The sequence below is a fragment of the Apis laboriosa genome, unplaced genomic scaffold (genome assembly GCF_014066325.1).
Source record: "Apis laboriosa isolate Shangri-la unplaced genomic scaffold, ASM1406632v1 scaffold93_cov139, whole genome shotgun sequence".
NCBI lineage: Eukaryota > Metazoa > Arthropoda > Insecta > Hymenoptera > Apidae > Apis > Apis laboriosa.
This window is the reverse complement of record NW_025224820.1, coordinates 699,251-719,480: the sequence shown is the minus strand read 5'-3', so window position 1 is coordinate 719,480 and position 20,230 is coordinate 699,251. Positions and strand designations below refer to the sequence as shown.

Genomic DNA, 20,230 nt, shown 5'->3' with positions numbered 1-20,230 from the left:
AATATCTAATTAATCTGATTACCTAAATAATCTGTTTATTTTTTGAAATTTTTAAAAAATTTTTTATTATTCTCTCTAAAATCTTTTATCTTATTAAATAGGTTGATTTTACTATAGTTTCATAATTCTTTTGATTTTTGAGTTTTTATTCGAGTTATTTTGAAAGCTGAATTCTCTTTATATTTTTTCAAGATATTCAGATTTTAAATCGTTTGAAATTGTCTATTGTATTAAAAAAGTAGATAATCCTGAAACAATTTACAAAGTTATTAAAAATGGTCATTTGATAAGTACGCACTCGTTATACATTGGATATTTCTATTCTAAACAAATGAATAAAATTAATTGCGGCAATTTTTTGGAAAATCCAAAAAATTCTCAATGTCACATGAGATAAACAATGCGTTGAATGCAACGATGAATGGAATGCGATGACGCACCAAATACCAAAGATTTGCTCGGTTTAATTAAATGGCGGTCACAAATTTGTAAATAAATATCTGATTACTGAAGTGATTTATTCTGCCATGCAATCCGCTGAAGAATTAACCAAAAAAAAAAAAAAACGAATCCAGTGGTTGTAATGCTACTAATTCATGGAATTAGGAACAAAGTCTTAACAAATGATAAACTGCAAGTTTTTTATTTTTCTCTTTATATCCAATTATATAGAATTAAATTTGAACATAAAAATTTGATACTATTATTTAATACGTAAATATATAATAAAGAAAAAAAGAAGAATAAAAAAGAATTTATCTTGAACGAGATTTGATATAATAAAAATGTTATTGATACTTAGTTATATATTTTTAGAATTTTATAAACAATATCTATGAATTACTGGATAAAGAATAAAAAATGTGTTTAATAATAATTTTTAATCTTTTCGAGATAAATTTTTCTGTTAATTCCTCAAACTATTTTTATTAGCACCTATTTCAAATTTGTAAAAATTTAAAAATGTTTTTTTAAATTTGAAAAATTTGAAAAATATTCAGTTATTTACCATTTAATTAATTTTTTACATCTATCAAAAATATTATAGTAATTTCATTCCAAAAATTATTTTGATAAATACATACCATACTTATATTTTAAAAAATTTATTTTAATTAATTTATTACTTATTTTATATATTTATTCAATTTTATTTTACCAAAGGAAATAAAAATTAATCTTATATTACATGTATTCAAATAGAATATATTCCTCAAAAATTATTTCATTTAAACGTCTATACATTATCCATATTATCCGATTCACATATATTAGCTTTTAATATTTTCTCTATTTTTCAATCTGATCACTGATAGATAAAAATATTTTATTGTATACTCTATAACAATAAATTTTTTTGATTGTACTAATTGTATATAAACATCAACATATTAAACTCAAGCAAATTATGATTATATATAAATAAACGTTAATCTCTTCTTCTTTCAGAAAAGAGGCATTTTATATATTACAATATTAGTAATCCAAAAAATGATTCCTTCAAAAAATAAATGTATAAAAGAAAAAAAAGTGTTCAGTACTCACCTGCAGCTGCAGCTGCAGCAGCCGCGGCCGCCGCAGGGTACTGCCATAAGGTTGGCGGCCATGTGGCTGTGGCCGCGGCCGTAGCAGCGGTTGCCGCGCTTGCCGCGGCACCGATGCTACCCAATGTGGAATTTAAGCTGGAATTCAAGCTGGAATTCAGGCTCGAGCCAAGAGCGGCATTCAACGAGGGTGCAAGAGCTCCCGAGGGAATGGCAAGATGGGCCGGTCGGTCTTCCCCTCCAGATCCTCCGCAATGCACCAGGGTCGCACCGCCTACTGCCATGGCCGTGCTCGAACCTACCAACAGGCCCAGTCACATACATTTCTTTTCTCACAATATTAAGCTTATAATCTCTTCTAACACCATAAATACGCTTATTATTACTTTGCTATATATTCTGATAATACTAATGTTAGTGTTATTAGTATGATTATCATTAAATTAATATTGATAATTTAAAGTATTGAAATTGAAGAAAGATTTAATAATTCTAATTTTAATAAGTAAAATAAAAAGTTATTTTAAGGAATATATACAATATTTAGATTAAATATATAGAAAATTTAAAAAATGATTTTAAATTTAAAAATTAAAAAGTAAAATAAAAAGATTATAATAAATAATAGATATACAAAAATATTCGTTAAAGTTTATTTCTCAAATTTATAATTTAGATAATTTTGAATTAAGTAAAATAAGATAGCATTAAAGTGAAACGGATCTATCTTTGTTTCATTCTATCTTCATCTTATTTGATTCAATGCAAAATTGAATTATTTATAATTTTAAAAATTTTAAAAATAAGTTTTAATTGATATTTTTACATATTAGCTTTTATACGTATTTTAGTTCATAAAATTATTCTTCAAATTTTTTATCTTTTTTTTTTCGAACAATCTATATATCTTTATATTAGAAACATATTAAATTATACTATAGTTTGTGTAAATTTCTAATTATAAAAAAATTTAATAATCAGATACACAATAAAAAATATATTTATTACTATTATTATTTCATTTTTATTCTTACAAACAGTGAAATAAATAAAATGATAATATTTAACAATATAATTTATTTATGTATTCTATTTATTTTATAAATAATTTTTTTTCTATTAAAAAAAAGCAATTTTAAAAAAAATATTTTTTAAATTAAAATTTAATTTTAGTTTACAAATGATTTTTTTTTCTAATTATAGAAGTTACAATAGAATTTGTTTAAAAAAAATATATTTAATTTTTGAAAATGTATTTAAATTTTTATGCACATTTAAGTATAATTGTTTCTACTTTTTATTTGTGACATAATATAATAATATTAGTATTTTACAATAATATTTATCTACTAATTATCTAATTTCTTTAAATTCTAAGCAATATACCTATTTAATAAATATTTTAATTGTAAAACTTTTAAATGAATGTGTATTTTATAAAATTTGTTTCTTTTTTTGTTAGAAATTAAAATTTCAATAAAGTTATTAATTATTTTAATAATTAAAAATAGTTCAAAGTGAAATAAAGTTTCACAATATGATTTTTAAATCATTATTACCATTCACAATATAAATTATATTTTATTCTCTAAATTCTTCATTAAATCATTTTCCATAAATTATTCTCAACCAATAAATCGTATTTCAAATTCGTATTCGAAAATATTTATTATCATCGTTTGTTTTTATTTAGTGATTTGCAAAATATTGATAATTACATATCAATATATATATATATATATTGATAATTACATATCATATATATATATATATATATATACACACATACAATACATATATATATATATACACACAGTGTTATGTGTTAAAAATGATAATTCATGAATAATGTAAAGTATAGTGGTGATTTTCTAACTGTCAAATCTATTTTTATCTCTATAGAAATATGTGCGTAGAAAATGTGTCAAAAGTATTTTCTTAAAACAAACTATTTTCTTAAAACTTATTGAAGATATTAACTTGTTTTTCTTATAAATGATAGAAAAATTACAGACAAGTTAATTTTTTAATGTACAATAAATCCTTTTCAAACTTATTAAGGAGAAAATCTCTCTCCTCTCCAACATCTTAATGCAAAATATTAATTTTCTATATTTCTTATTAAAATAGCTCTTATTGTTGAATAACATTTATTCAACAATAAATAATATATATCTACATATAAATCATTTTTTTTATAATGCATATTTAAAAAATTAACAAAAAATCCATTTCAGAGAGAAACTTTGGACAAAGAGAAATAAAATATTTTATTAAATATTCAAAATGATGTTCTTAAACTTCCAAGATATTAAATTTTTTCCAAATGTTCTCCTGAATGATTTGAATACATATAATAAAAGAATTATTAAATATAAACAATATTCTTGTATTTCTTTTAATATTATTAAATGTTCGATTTATTACTTTGCTATATATTCTGATAATACTAATGTTAGTGTTATTAGTATAATCTTTTGTTGTATACAAAAGATTAATCATTTAATTACAGTAAAAATGAAGTTGATATTTTTGTTAAATTCTAATAAAAGTTTACATTTTATTTGGCTACGTTTACATAATATGCAGGCCGAATAGAAGTACACTAAAAATACTATTTCGGCGTTATATGACAATGAATGGTTACAACGAAGATATATGTCTTTTGTGTTAGATGAAATAGTCATCTTTTTACTCATCTTCATCAGTCATCTCCCTCTATCTTCATCTTAACTATGATTCATATCGGAACTGGTAAAAGATTATATCTGATATTACCACTATTCATGATCGATTCAAATAAAATGCTGAATGTACTTTTATCAAGTGTGATTTTAAAACTTTTAGTAACCTTTTATTTTTTTCATAGTAATCGTATGAATTTTAAAACGAAAAGAAAAATATATTGCACATATAATAAAAATAAAAATATTGAAAACTGTAAATAATTATAATTAAATAATTATAAAGAAATAAAAAGAGATAATTTTAGATATTTTATAAGATAATTAATGATAAATTATATAATTAAATAAAACAAATTGAAAATTTTTATATTTTTAATAAATATTTTCTCTTTTAATTTCTTATGGAAATTCTAATTCTTAATTAATCTCTTAATCTATTTTTTGTACAATTTTATGTTATAATAAATATAAAAGAAATAGTATCTCGAATATTAATAAAAAAACTATAAAAAATATTATTAATAAAAAATTATTTGTAAAAAATGTAAAGCATTGTATATCTAAATTAAAAATTATATTTATCGTTTCGTTATATTAATAGATTTTTCATTATTTCGTTAATTGACACCAAAGGTAAAATTCATAAAAGTTTTTTAATTTTTTTAATTTTTTGAAAAAGTTAAGTAATGTTTCTAAAACAACGTGATAAATAAATCCAATATTTTTTCCAATTTTACAATTAAAAAAAAATAACAAATAGACTTGTAAATAACAGTATATATATATATATAAGTATTTAGAAACTTTAAGATAATTGTAAAATTCTATAATAATATACAATAGAATTATTCAATAGCCGAAATAATGAACATTTCTATTGTATTAATCGAACATTTTATTATTTGAACTATATATTATTTTTATTCACAGCAAGCAAACATTTTTCCATATCCTAATAATGAAAATAAAATTTAATTTGAAATTGATGATATATATATACTTAATGTATTAATTATTGAAATATTTGAAAAATTAACTGAATGTGTTACGAAATTATCAAAAATATATAATATTGAAAAATCTATAGTTATTAATATTAAAAAAATGAAAGAATGAAATGGAAAATTATTTAAAAATTGCATATTTTTTTATATTAATATATTAAAAAATTTATATATTAAATATATTATATATTAAAAAATTTGTACAATTTGGCAGTTGTTCCTAAAAAGTAGAAATTCTAATTTTTTCTAATAAAAATAATTTTCAATTTTGTTGTAAATAAGCATATTATTTTCTTCAAAATGTACAAATGTACATTCATACAAAATGTAAATTCATATAAAAAAAAAATTCTGTTTTATTATTTGAAAATTCTTTAATTTAAAAATCTTATCTCTTTATCAGTACAAATAATAGAAGTTTTATTGTAATATCAATAACGTATATAATATTTAAAATTTTTCATATTATTACTTCAAAAATTAATTCGTAAATAATACATTCTCTGAAATATTCTTAACTCTACACAAAAGTAGAAAAAAAATTTTCTTAACAAGTTACTCATTGACAATTTCTAGCCTCTCAAATGAACTCGATAAAAAAAAAAGGAAAAAAAGATACATAAAACTTTTTTCCCTATAAAATTTTACTTGCTTCATTTCCATCCGACATATTCCTAATATTGGGAATATTTCTACTCCAAAGGAACGGATAATACGCCGATACACGCTGATATATGCCGCCGCGATTCCGTTGCAAAATTATTCACGTCCAGAAAAATTCCGCTCTCATCCACGAGCGATCCGTAATACGGCTCAGTCGCGTGAAAAAATATCGATATTCCACGCAATGATTGAATATCCTCCAATAGGGCTCGAACGATCGCCGTAGAAACGAACGGATAATTACTACCGATCTTTCGAAGATAAAAAGAATCTTGCGCGACACGGCTTCGTTGAAATCAATAGACGATTTGTATTTGTCGTATGATTATTCTCATCGTTTATATCTCATAATTATTAAAATCTATGCAGTTATTAATGATTATCGATTCACTTCTTGATAATATATTACACTATTATGTATTACATTTATCAAATGTAAAATGTATACATACAAGATATTGAGATTTGAATTTATTAATAAATAATAAACAAACAATGAAATGAACACATATTGAATTATTGCAATGTCTCATTGACAAAGAATAATTCTTTTAAATGACTTCTTTTAAATAAGCGCAATAATAATAACGAATCATGTGACTCACTTATTGATTGCAATACTAATCTTTTAAAAATTTGTAGATTAATTAATTTATAAGTTAATTTTTAAAATTCCATAACAATAAAGTTTATTCTATATTAAAGGAATAATTATATTTTTTTAAAAAAAATTTTGACCGAACTTAAAATAATAATAAATAATAAATAAAATAAAATAATTAATAAAATAAATTTTAATAATAATAATATTAATAATATTTACAGAATAAAATTTACAGAATAAAAATTTATTTATTATTTATTTATTTATAAATTTATTTATTTATAATTTTCAATATTGAAAAATTAAAAATTTTTTAAATAGCAAAATATTTAAATAAATTGAATTTTCTAAATTAAAATTAAAAAAGAGAAACTCAATCAAATAGTTAAATAAAAATTCATTGTTGGCTAATTTTATCAATTTTAAAAATCAATAAAAACTACAAAATTCAAAGCTTCCTATTTTTTTTTTTTAAATTCGAATTCAACAAAGTGGTAATTTAATAATCCTTTCTTTTTTTCAATTTCATATGATTTACATTATAGTTTAGTTTTAAAAAATCTTCAATATCGAAATGAAAAGATGTGGCAATAATCTATATGTAACTTCTAAATCAAATAGCAATATTAAAAGTTAAGTTTATAGGAAAACAACTGTATTTATACATATATATTTAATCAATATATATTTATAAACTTAGCAAATTGCTTATGTACAATATATACAATATATATATTGATTAATATATATATATATTTTTACATATCATATTTTTTAAATTTGGAATTCAGAATTGATCTTTTAAAGATGTCTTATATATATATCTTATGTATATCTTATGTCATGAATGTCTCGTAATAATAATAAATATTCTATATAATACAAAATATTTTATATAATAATAAATTTCTTTATTATTTAAGAAAATGAATAATATTTTACTTAAAATTTTTATTTTATAGAATTTTTTAATTTAAATAAATATAATTATCAGATCATTATTATTAGGTCAATTACAAGCACTTTATTATACTTTGTGTTATGTATGATATCACATTTCGCATCTACAAAATTGAAAATTTCATTTTAGAATTGCTGTATCATTTCTTACTAATAATAAACATTTGAAGCGATTTATCTCATTTTCATATCTAAAATTATCTTTTTCAATTTGTTTCAGCATAGATAAATTTGATAATTTTAATTTTATAAAAGAAAAATATACTATATTGATAACTTTTAAATTATTTTTAATCTGATTGCATAAAATTATAAGAAATTGATTTATAAAAAAATTTCTATATTAAAATCTGAAAATTAAAAGTTTTTCATTAAAAAAATTTGAAATTTGATATAAAAAAAAATAAAAATTTAAATATTGATCTTTTAATATAAAAAAGGAAGAAATAGAAATTTTTCTATTAATAAAAAAAATTTAATGATTCATATATCTATACTTTTTATAACTAATTTTAAAAATTATTTGTATTTATATATTTTGTATTTTATCATAAATTAAAAATTTTTTAATTCACACTTAATTACGCGCACAATTCTACTAACGTTATACTCTACATGTGTTATGAATATTAAATTTGCAAAAAGAAACTACGTACATGGCCACATAATAAATAATTCAACAAAATTAATTTATCTTGGGTAATAATTTTTTTTATCGATTTTTTTTTTCGAAAATTTCCTTTTTACAAATTTATCGCGAACTTATATCGTTTTGAATGTCTATCTATCGTTATATCGAAGTACCTTATATGTTGTTCCAACATATACAATCTATCTCTCTGAATCATACACCTGCCGTAAAAATGAAAACTCTTGAGAGTACTTCATGATATGAAGAAACAAATGTTCTTTACGACCCTACAGAATCTACTGTCAATCGTTTACATGGAAAAAAATATTACTTTAGAAGAAACTAAAGAAACTAAAAAAATTTTGAAAAGTTATTTAATTTTAAAATTCTTTTTAAAATGAATACACATGCTATTTCAATAATTAAATTATAGAAAAATAAAAATTTTTTTAGAAAATTTAATAAAAATACAATTTTTTACATTCTATTATAAATTTTACATAATTTTCATGCAATCCTGATTATATGAAAAGGTGTCACATTTTCTAATTTCTATAGTGTATTCTTTGAGAATATTTGATTAATTCTTTCATTATAATTTTTTGAAAAATTATTCTTACAATAAATATTCTTAATACAAAAAGATGCGCATAAATGTTTCATATTTTGTATAATTGATTATAATATATAATTATAATATATAATTTTGATAAAAATTAAAATAAATATGTGATATTATAATTGAATTATAACTAAATTATATAATTTAAGTTTATCTTAAATAAAACAAGTTAGAAATATATATATAATTTTAGTAAAGTTTTAGTTAGTGAATAAATGATTTTGATGTTTAAAGATATAAATATATAAGCATATATATATAATATAATATAACTATATATGTTCTTCATAATAAAAATCATATAATATCTATTTCAATTAATAAAAAATTATTAATAAATTATTTTATAAATATAAAATTTGTTAAGAACATCCACTCTATAAAAAAAACATTAGAAGAAAAATATTTAAAAATAACTATAAATAAAAATAAATAATAATAAAAATCAACTTTATAAATAAAAATTCCTAATATTTATTTTATTCATCAAAAAGAAAAATATATGAAATATTCTGAAAGAAATATTATATGATCGCGAACGAAATTTCACCCGGATCTCTTGGATCTTGACGCGTGGAAGGATGATCAGTTTCGTACCCTTCGGACGGCGGAAGAGGAATTTTCGAAGAAGCCCTTCGCTGTCCTTCGTTAATATTCCGTCCAGATGTTTCAGCTCGCTTTAGGAATGCTGATGACTGCAGCATTGCTTCAAATGAAAACAGCCATAAGATATATTCGATAACGCTTATCTCGTGTGCGTAGGCAACCGTGTGGAAATAGAATCTAATATTCTACAGGTAAGGCAGCTGTGTAACGAAGGAAAATTGTTATGTGTTTGTAACGATGAAAATGACTCAAAAAATTATTAAATGTTTATAAAAATATTTAATTTTGTTGTAGGATAAAAAATAAATTAATTAGGATTATTAAATTAATGTTTTGTCTTTTATTATCAAATTATTCTATAATTTCGATATAATAAAGATAAAATAAAATTATCTATATAAGAAATTTTTTAAAAAAATTAGTATAAATAGATATAATAAGAGATTAATTAGAACTTTAAAAATTACTTTTAATGTAAAATTTTAATTTACTTGTAAGAAAATTAAATGAATTAAACGTTTAAAAAAATAAAAAAGACAGATGAAAGTTCATATAGGAAGAAAATATTTAAAGATTTATTTAATGTCTTATTACTAATATATCATAAAAAAATACAAACATTTATATCATTGTTTTTATATAATTTGATTAAAATATGTTTAATTTTTATCCCTCAATTTTTGGTTTGTTCTTTTGATTCTTTTACATAAAAATCTATTGATGTATGATTATCTCTCTATATTATTTTTTAGTTCTAATTTGATTGATTTCAAAACAATAAGACATTTACATTAAAAAAAACAATTAATTGTTTTTTTTAATTGTTAAAACTAATTTATTTATATATAGAATATTAATGATATATCTTCGTAGAATACGTTAATATATTTAATAATTTTGGAAAGTCAATTCTAAAGCTAAAACAAAAACAAAAAATTGATATACACAAATATTAAGGTTAAGACTTATTTATTGAATTATAAATAATTTAAGTTTTATTTAAATAAAGCAAGATAGAGATATATGATGAAAATAATATGATGAAAATAGATGAAGAATAAAAATGATTTATCTCTATTTTTAACAAATTTAAATTTATATCGTTTATAATTTAATAAATAAGCGCTAATCAATATTTTTATATAGCAACTTTTCTATTTCTTTCTGTTTATCCAATCAATTTTCCAAAAGTGTTCCACAAATATGTTATCTATATATATTATTTATATATATCTTTTGTGGCTATATGTATAGCGAGAAGTATTTATAAGAAATTCTCATACGTATATTTTTTGTTTCGAATTTGTTTCACATTTATACATTTTATCTATATAATTTTAATAATTTTAATAATTTTAATAATATATTTGATAAACTTAATAATTTTAATAATATTAAAATATTAAGTCATATATATGTTAATGTTAATATTTTGAAAAGTATATTATATTCATAAAAGTATTCTGTAAATAAGCGTTCAAGTACTAACAATAAATCATTGTATACATATCAGATTTTTAAAAAAAATTTCTTATTAGATGAAAGAGAATAAAATATTCTATATTATGATTTTTTTTAATATTATTAATTACATTATTGTTAAATATATCATTAATCTTTACAGAAATACAATATAATGAAACAATATTTCATTTAACATATTTTTGTAATATAGATTCCTACTTAAAAAACTTATATAATTCAATTAAATTTTTATCCAAATATAAGATTTGAGATATTCTATGAATATTTATATTTCTTTATATTATTTAACATAATTTTCAAAATTTTGATGTATTATTAATTAATTCTATAAATAACATAGAAATAGAAAATATTTATAAACATTATTAATGTATATAGAAAATATTTATAACCATTATTAACTTATATGTGATAATCATATTATTATATAGATATTATAATCGAAGTTATACAGAAGAAAATTGAAGATTTTACAGAAATATTTAAAATTTTAAAAATAATTAAAAAAAATAAAGAAATTATTATGGATAATATATATTTATTACTTTTTTTAGAAATTAAAAATTAAACTTAGAAATTAGATTGCATTTTTAATAGAAAATATTATTTTTAATATTATTATATACAATATTTTTAATAAAAAATATAAAATAATAATAGTAAATGTTTCACAAAACATATTTTTTGAATTATTATTATAAAAATATAAATTTCTGAAATCTTGAGATTCAATTTTACCACTTAAAGATTAATTACCATCAAAATTCAGCTTACGATTCAGTTACTATTCACCTTGGTATTCTAATTTCGATAAATGTATAAAATTTATTTATTCAGATATTCTCTTTTCATTGAAATGAAAAATTCAAAAAAATATTGTTTCTATAAAAATAATTCTCTTTTCTGTCGAATTTTGTTGAATGTAACTTATTAATATAATAATCGAATGTGGCTTTTAGTATAAAATATGAGTGTTAATGAAAAGAATATCGTTATAAGATATGGTGACGCAATGGATTCGCCTTAAGCATGATACACGGAACAATATACAACCAACGCACTATCAGACAGGTATGAAAAGTAATTAGCCTAGAATGAGTTTTTCTCTGTGGTTTCATATATGCGAATGTAGTTGACCCTGAGCATTATTGCGTATCAAAAGCGGATAAAAGTTACAGTAGAAAATGCTACGGCAATTCTTGATTTTGGTTTCATATACATAAAATGAGATAAAATGAAATCATATAATTTTAATATTAATAAAATTATAATAAAAAATAATTAGGATTATAATTGATCTTTAAAATTTTTTTACTAAATAATATACAATTAATATTAATAATTTTCTTTAGAAAAAAAATTAATAATTTTAGCATTCTTCATATAATATTTTATTTTATGATTTAAAAAAAAAAGAGAATTATTCTTAGGATTTACATCAATTTTTTTAATTTAAAGAACTATAAATTAAATTTGTGTTTTAGTAATCATTTAAAAACTTGATTTGTTAACATTTTCAACATTGAATTAAGATTTTATTGCACTAAATTTGAATAATGATATCTCTAAAAATGTATATAGAATAATAATAATGTATTATATATGAGATGTTTTGTTTCACATGGAAATGTAACATTATTAAGCTAAAAAAGCAAAAACATTTTGTATCTATACATAAATATGTAAATATAATAAAATATATATTTTGTTATCATTAGAATCTAACAACAAAAATATTAATTATTTTTGACTTTTTATAAAAATTGAATAAATTTTTATCGATGAATTCAGAATGCAAATGAGAATAATATATGGTTGTAACAAAATTAAAAAATTTTTAGTTATTTTAGAAATAATACATTTCGGATTTTTATTATATGTTTCTCATATTTTAAAAAATATTCTATTCGATTTTTCTGAAAAAGATATTATTTTTATCGATAAATTCTCTTTAATTGTTTCTGTTTGATAATTTTTTTGATAATGAATACTATTTCTCTCTTTCTCTCTTTCTCTCTCTCTCTTTCACTCTGTCTCTGTCTCTGTCTCTGTCTCTATCTCTCTGTCTCTCTCTCTCTCTCTCTCTCTCTCTCTCTNCTCTCTCTCTCTTTAAAAAAAAAAAAAAATTACTATCTTCCCTAATATTTTTTTTTTGGGTTGGTTTTGATTATCCAAATTTTGATTTTGCGAAATGACCAAGTTTTATGATATCGTTTGCTTCTTAATGATACAAACAACACAAGGAAAATGTTTTTTACATTGTTTAATTTTTTCGAAAATATTATTCTATAGTTCTCAGCCCTTTATTTATTGTGTACATATTTTTTTTACTACAATATTTAATCATCATAATTATTTCATTGAAACGATATTATGGTTTCATTTTCAAAAACTCAAGGAAGAATCGCATTTTGTTTTTCCACTGCATAGTAATATTGAAAGCAATGATCTTATTTGTACTGTTTCTTTTTTTATTTTACATTATTAAATCATTTTTTAATAACTTTATTATTTCTATATTTTAGAATATATTATTTTATATAAATATTTCATTATATACAATGTTTGCCTTTTTTATTTTACATTATAAAATCATTTTTTAATGACTTTATTATTTCTATATCTTAGAATATATTATTTTATATAAATATTTCATTATACATAATATTTGCTTTTTTTTAAGCAAAGGAAATAAATATTTATTAATAATATCGAAACAGATTTTTAATTGGCGAAATTAGGAAAGTTTTCTGTGTAATATTTTTATCAATAATAAATTATTTCAATTTTTTTTTCTTTATATAATATGTAATTGATAATAAAAAATTATTATAATTTTAAAATAATATGAAAACAATTTATATTACAATATAATATATATGTATATATAGAATTAAAAATTATTTATAATTTTATAAATTGAAAAGAGTTTTATAAATAATTAAAAGATATGAAATTGATTGTATATAAAAAAATTTAAAAAAAGAAGACTTATCAAAAATTTTTATTCGCATTAGATATGCGATTTCAATTATCAAAAAAATTTTGGGCATCCCAGATCTTATTTTTATTTTTTTGCAAATCAAACATTACAAACAGAAATATAATTTTCTGTAAAAATTTAAAAACTGTAAAAAATTTAAAAAATCAAAGCAAAACTCAAATAGATTGAAGATTTTTCATAAGCTTTTTGAAGAATTTTTTGTATAACATAGGAAGAGGAAATCTTCGAAAAATCATAAAAACTTACCTAGATTGTCAGGTTGGAAGTGATGATAACTCGCATGATGCGAAGTGTGATGACTTAGAGAAACATTGCGCATCGAAGTGGATGTTTCCTGGTGCTGCAATCTCTGTCTGGCCACCGCGATCCCGACTGGCACGCCACCAGCTCCTGCATTCGACACCACAATCCCTGAAAGACAGATACAACCTCGTATAAATTTCCACTTCCATTTTCGCGCCCTTTCTGCGCGAATATTCCGTCGGCCAGCAATAAGCGGGAAAAAACTGTACACAGATATGGTGTTCGCAATATGCGAACCTTCGCCTGATAAATCATACGACTGTGCGTTGAAGTTTGAACGACTTTGCATGCTGTGCTCGTGATATTTTACAGTGAAATAAGTAAATTGTGATTGAACGAATAATGTGATTTTTTGTTAGTGCTGTCTTAACCATTTTTTACTGTTTTGGAAGTATATATATGTATGTTAATATTTAGTATTGAAGGAATTAGTTTGCTATATAAAATTCAAATTTTAGATGATATATGTTTCTTAAAAACTCAAACGATCCTCCACGTTATAAATGAATATTTTCTAAAAGAAAGTAGTTAAATATAATTTAAATACTATTTCATTTTTCGAATGTCATTTTTGTAAAATCAATCGCAACAAAGATTTTTATTGGCATTTTTGCTCTATTATTATTATTTAAAACTAGTTTTATGTTTTCAATATTGAACAATTTTAAATATTAAATTAACATTTAAAAAAAATATAAATTGTTCCTAATATGAAATAGATATTTAAAATTGGAACACCAACATTAAGCACGTACAATGTTTTCATAAAAATGAAAAGTGATTGTATTCTCGTTATACTTTTTTTAATTAAAAAATCACATTTTGAAAGAATTACATTAAAAAATCTATTTATAATAGTTATAAATAAAGTATTAAACTCTCTATCAATATATTCGTCATGCGTATATTAAACATTTTATATCTATATCTTTTCACAGTGTTTTTGTTTGTAAAAAAATTCTTCGAAATAGATATTCTACATTCATAATCAGGAATTGATTGATCGTAATATCAAGTTTACTATCTATATCGATTTGAATTCTATTTTTATCATTAGAATATCATATCTATTTTTATCATATCAGAATTGTCGAAATAATCAATCCTGTTTCTTATTTTTCTTTTGTTTTGAATAATAAATTTTTTTGTTCTTGTTTCTTAACTTTTTTATTTTCTATTTTGTTTTTCATCCATTTTCAGCTTTCAGTTTAGTTTTTATATGAAGTTATATAGTGTATAGCTAATTTAATTGCTTTTATGATATTGAATAAATAAGACAACTTATCAAAAAAAGTAATCTAAATATAGAAATTCTATAATTGAATTATCATTGGATTTTCATATTTGGAATTTTAAAAACACGATATTTAACTTATAAATATTTACGATCATCACAGGCAAATATATCAGCAACACAAAAAACATAAATAAGTATGATAAATAATAAAAAATAAATACAAAAAACTTTATTAATTTAGACAAAAGTTATTGAATAATATTATGTTGATCCAAATAAAATGATCAAATTCTTAATAAGATTATTGACATTTATTGAAACTTTATTGAAAATCAAAATTTAATTTAATCAATTTAATATATTTATATTTTATTCTTGCAACAGAAAACAAAATTAGAATTATTACAATTAATTGCTTTGATTAATTTAATTGATTGTTTTTAACAATTTTTATTTTATTTTTTATGATTATGTTTGAATGAATTATAATTTTTTATAATAATAAAAGATTATTTCTCTCTTTAATGTATTTCTTTTTTTTTCGAAATTTTTATTAATTTTAACAGAAATTTTTTATATATTATGTTAAATTTTAAACTTGTATAAGAAATTGATATTCGAATTTAATGTTGAAATATAATATAAATTCATTAGAATATATATGATTTATTGCTTTATAATAAGATAAATGATAAAATAATATATTTAAATTGTATTCATTCATTTCCAAGCTCTATATTGACATATAGTAAATATTATTCAATTAGTAAATTTAATCAATTATTTTTAAACGGTAAAATCATTTTATATGTAACATTTTAAGAAATACTATTGTTACAGAACATTTTATTATAGATAATATTCACTTATTTAATGAATAATAATTTGTATAGTATTAAAGTGAGTAAATGAAATATTCATATGAAAGATTGTCAAATTTTTAAAAATAAATAATATTCCATATTAGATAAACTATTTTATACTTGACTATTTTCCTCTAACTTCTTTTTATGAAATTTGTTTTCATTAAATTATCTAAAAATTAAATAAATTACTTTAAATATATTTTGCTTAAATAAATTACTTAAATATATTTTATAAAATTATTTCATATTAATTTTATAGCATATATTAATAATATTAGCATAGTTTTAAATATTTTAAATAAATGAAAAATGTTAAATTTTAGAAAAATAAATTTCTAAAGTTCATGATTCTAAATCCATTTGTTGCATGTCCACGCAATGTATCACCTTTATTATTATTTTTATTTATTAATGTGAACGACCAAGAATTGCATTCTTGCATATTGAAATATTAGAATACGCTCGCAACAATGATATGCAACATGTATAATATAATAGAATAATATAATAGATATAGAAACAGATTAGGTAATAATAAATAGATATTATGTTTTTAATATGAATTTAAATTATTTTAAGCTTTAAATGATAATAATATCAAATGCAATATGCAAATTTTCAACCTATTTTTTATAATGTTAAAACATTTAATGTACAATGTTAAAACAACAATATAAATCATTTATTTTGATTAAAACATTTATATTTGTTATACTTTATATTATATCATTTATTATTAATATCATATAGTATGTATATATTTCTATTTAATAGATTTATAACATTTTTATAAAAAGAATAAGGTATTTCATAAAATCTTTAAATTTAATATTAACAATATTAATAATAAAAATATATATTTTGTTTTTGTGTGTATAAAATGTTGGCAGCAAATAAATGATAAATGAAATAATAAATGAGTAAATCATGTAAATTATTATGTAAATTATTTCATATTTTTTTCAATGTGGAAGATTTAAATAAATAAATAACAAAAGAATTGCTATTTCAAATGGTAAAAATAGAATTAAATAAAAAATAGCTAGAATTAAAATGAGTTCTTCAAATAAAGAATGAATTCTGAATTCAGTCCATGTTATGAACTTATAATATTTATAATAATTCAAATAAGCAAATACTGTTACAAAAATTTCTATATAGATACAGCTTCATTGGAATCCATGTTTTATACCATGTATAAAAGATATAGCCAAGTAATTCATGTACTTAAATATTCTCTTGGATTCGAGCTCATATTTAAATAGCTATCAGTACTCATTGCTTTTTTTCATGAACAATGAACAATCAATGCAGATATCTTCCATAACGATCACACCTAACATCTTCTCCCTATCTTCCATATCCTCAAACACTCTTTCTCACATCATGTAATCAACAAATCAAACACGCAAAATCTTACCTCTTTTCATTTAACATCAATTTTAAACCAAGAATCACTTCAATGTCATCTAAACTTCATCCATTAATATCATTCTCTAAACTCACCTATCGACACATTCGTCTCCACTCATACCTGCCCGTCAAATTAATTTCGATTTCTTATTTCCTCTTCGATTTTTTCACAAAACCAAAAATCTATCAGCCACTGCTACTTACACGAGCCAACAATACAGCTTATGCCAACTCGAATTGAATCGAAACGAATGAAATAAAAAGAAGAAAAAACTAAGAAATCAAAAGAAAAAAAAAAGAAAGTAAAAAAAAAATGAAAATGAAAAAAAAGAAAAGAGAAAAAAGACTTCTCGATGAAGCCTACACCGACAATCGATTCCCGCGGTGAACTGTTGAAATCAGATCTACCGAATGAATTCTCATGACGGTTCTCCCACTTCCACAAGCACGGCGCTCTTTCACATTTTACTCATTATTCCGCTGCGAGATACAACTCGCTCACATGACGTAACATGTGCGGATAAACGTGGGTCGTGGATCATTTCAATCGTGGGTGTGCGTGTGTCAGTGGATACCAGGGATAGACACATAGGGTCGAGACTCTTTTGAGCCACGCCTTGTGTTTGCGTCGCCATGCGTGCCACGCACCTCCTACTTAACAAGGTCGTTTTTTTCTTTTCCTGTCTTTTTTTTCTTTCCTTTTTTTTTGTTTATTTATCTCTGTCATTCAACAATCTTCTCTCTTTCTCTTTAAATATTGTTCCTCTCTTTCTTACTTTTTTAACGAATCTCGTCCTCCGTTGATTCGTCTTTCTTCCTCTCCTTTGGAATCTTCCTCTATTCTCTTTTCCTCTAACCTTCTTCAATTCCTTTTCTCCTGATACTCATACATTTAGTTGGTGGCTGTTTTTTTTGGCATTTTTTTTTATTATGCGTTTTTATCATATTTGTCTTTTTATTTCTTTTTCAGTTTTGTTTTTCGATTACATCTTCTTGAGAGCAATAACGAAGTATAGTAAGATTTTGTGAATGATCGATTGTTTCATTGGATATTAAATAATTTTTTTTAAGTTGTAGATGTAATAATAATATAAATAAATATTTGTTACGATAGAATTCTTTATTTTTTAGTGATTTTTTTAATTTAATTATTATTAATATTGTTGTGTAATGCTTAATTTAAAATTTTTGCAAAATTTAAAATTAACATTGTTGACAAAGATTAAATTTTAAATTGCAAAAAGTTTTTACAAATTAATTTAATTGTACAATTTCAAGACTTTTAATGGAAATTTCTTCTTAATCGTAACTAAAATTATTAAAATTATAAATGTTGTTCGATTATATTATATGTACTAATGTAATATATATTTAATTTTATTAATTTTATTATATTTAATTTTATTAATTAATTAATTTTATTTTATTATGTCATTGTAATATTATGGCATTAATAATTTACATTACTCGTCTTTTCCGTTATCTCACTTTATTCATTTATTAATTTTATTGCAACTTATTTCAAGTTTGGATGATTTGATATTACAGAATAATATTTTATAAAAGTCTCATATTTCTCTTATTATATTTCAAACATATAATGGATTTATTAAATTAATACAAATTAATACAAATCTCTTAAATGCTTAAATATGAAATAAATTTATATAAAATATATTTCTTTTTAATAATTTTTTTTTAAATTTAAGCTTTTCAAATCTTGATTTTTAAGATTCAACATATTCTAAAAAAATTTTTAAAAAATGAATGAAGATATATTTTATATGCAAAATAATTTTTTTATGTAATATAATATATATTATTTTTTACAAAATAAATTTGGATAAATAAAATTTTTAAATAGAGAAAAATATATTATAATATTATAATATCGATTTCAATTATTAAAATAGTTATAAAAAAATCTATATTTCGAATTATTATGATATTTCTAATTAATATTGAAATCTATGATTTCTATTTCAATTCCCATATCAATTCTATAAATTCTATATTAAATCTATATTATTTTTTCAGGATAATTATTCAAAATAGAAGAAGAAATTCATAAAACATTGAAGTTTTGAAATATTTTTATAATGTAATAATAAAACATCTCAAATATATTTTCTGTTAAATGAATCCTATTTATGAATAAAATAGTATTCATTAATAAAAATTTATAAAAATTTTATTGTCTTATTTATAAATTATTTTAAAATTATAATATATTAATATTTTTTATTTGTAAATTGCAATTTTTTCTTTAACATTTTTCATTCTTCGGAAATCAAGTTAATAGTAATTTTTATTAAAAATATTAAAATTATTACAAAATTAAGAAATTTAATCATAATGAAATTCTAAATGTATGAATATATGAATTTCTAAATGTATAGTTTTATAAAAGATATTATTTAGTTAAAATATATCATGTAGTTTTTAATCAAATAAAAAATAATTGTAAAATAATAAGTAATGATAAATTGTGTAAAGTTCAATGAAATCTAACTAATAATTAATTTTTCTATTTTATTATTTATGATATATAGGAATGTAATTGCATTTATATCAAAATAAAATATATTCGAAATATAATCT

The 20,230-nt window shown here is 20.4% G+C and overlaps 1 protein-coding gene across 7 annotated transcripts in view; it reads right to left on the bottom strand.

The window, feature by feature from the left end:
• Positions 1-20,230, bottom strand: part of LOC122719684 — a 312,904-nt gene that overhangs the window by 23,065 nt on the left and 269,609 nt on the right. For 6 of the 7 annotated variants that reach the window (XM_043945705.1, XM_043945707.1, XM_043945709.1 and 3 more), the window contains 2 exons: positions 14,057-14,221; positions 1,546-1,842 (listed from right to left, as the gene is read on the bottom strand). In XM_043945705.1, coding sequence (XP_043801640.1) covers positions 1,546-1,842; positions 14,057-14,221 — 462 coding nt within the window. Of the gene's footprint in view, positions 1-1,545; positions 1,843-14,056; positions 14,222-17,833; positions 17,879-20,230 lie in introns of those variants that run through there. The other variant, XM_043945711.1, reaches the window with a different exon arrangement.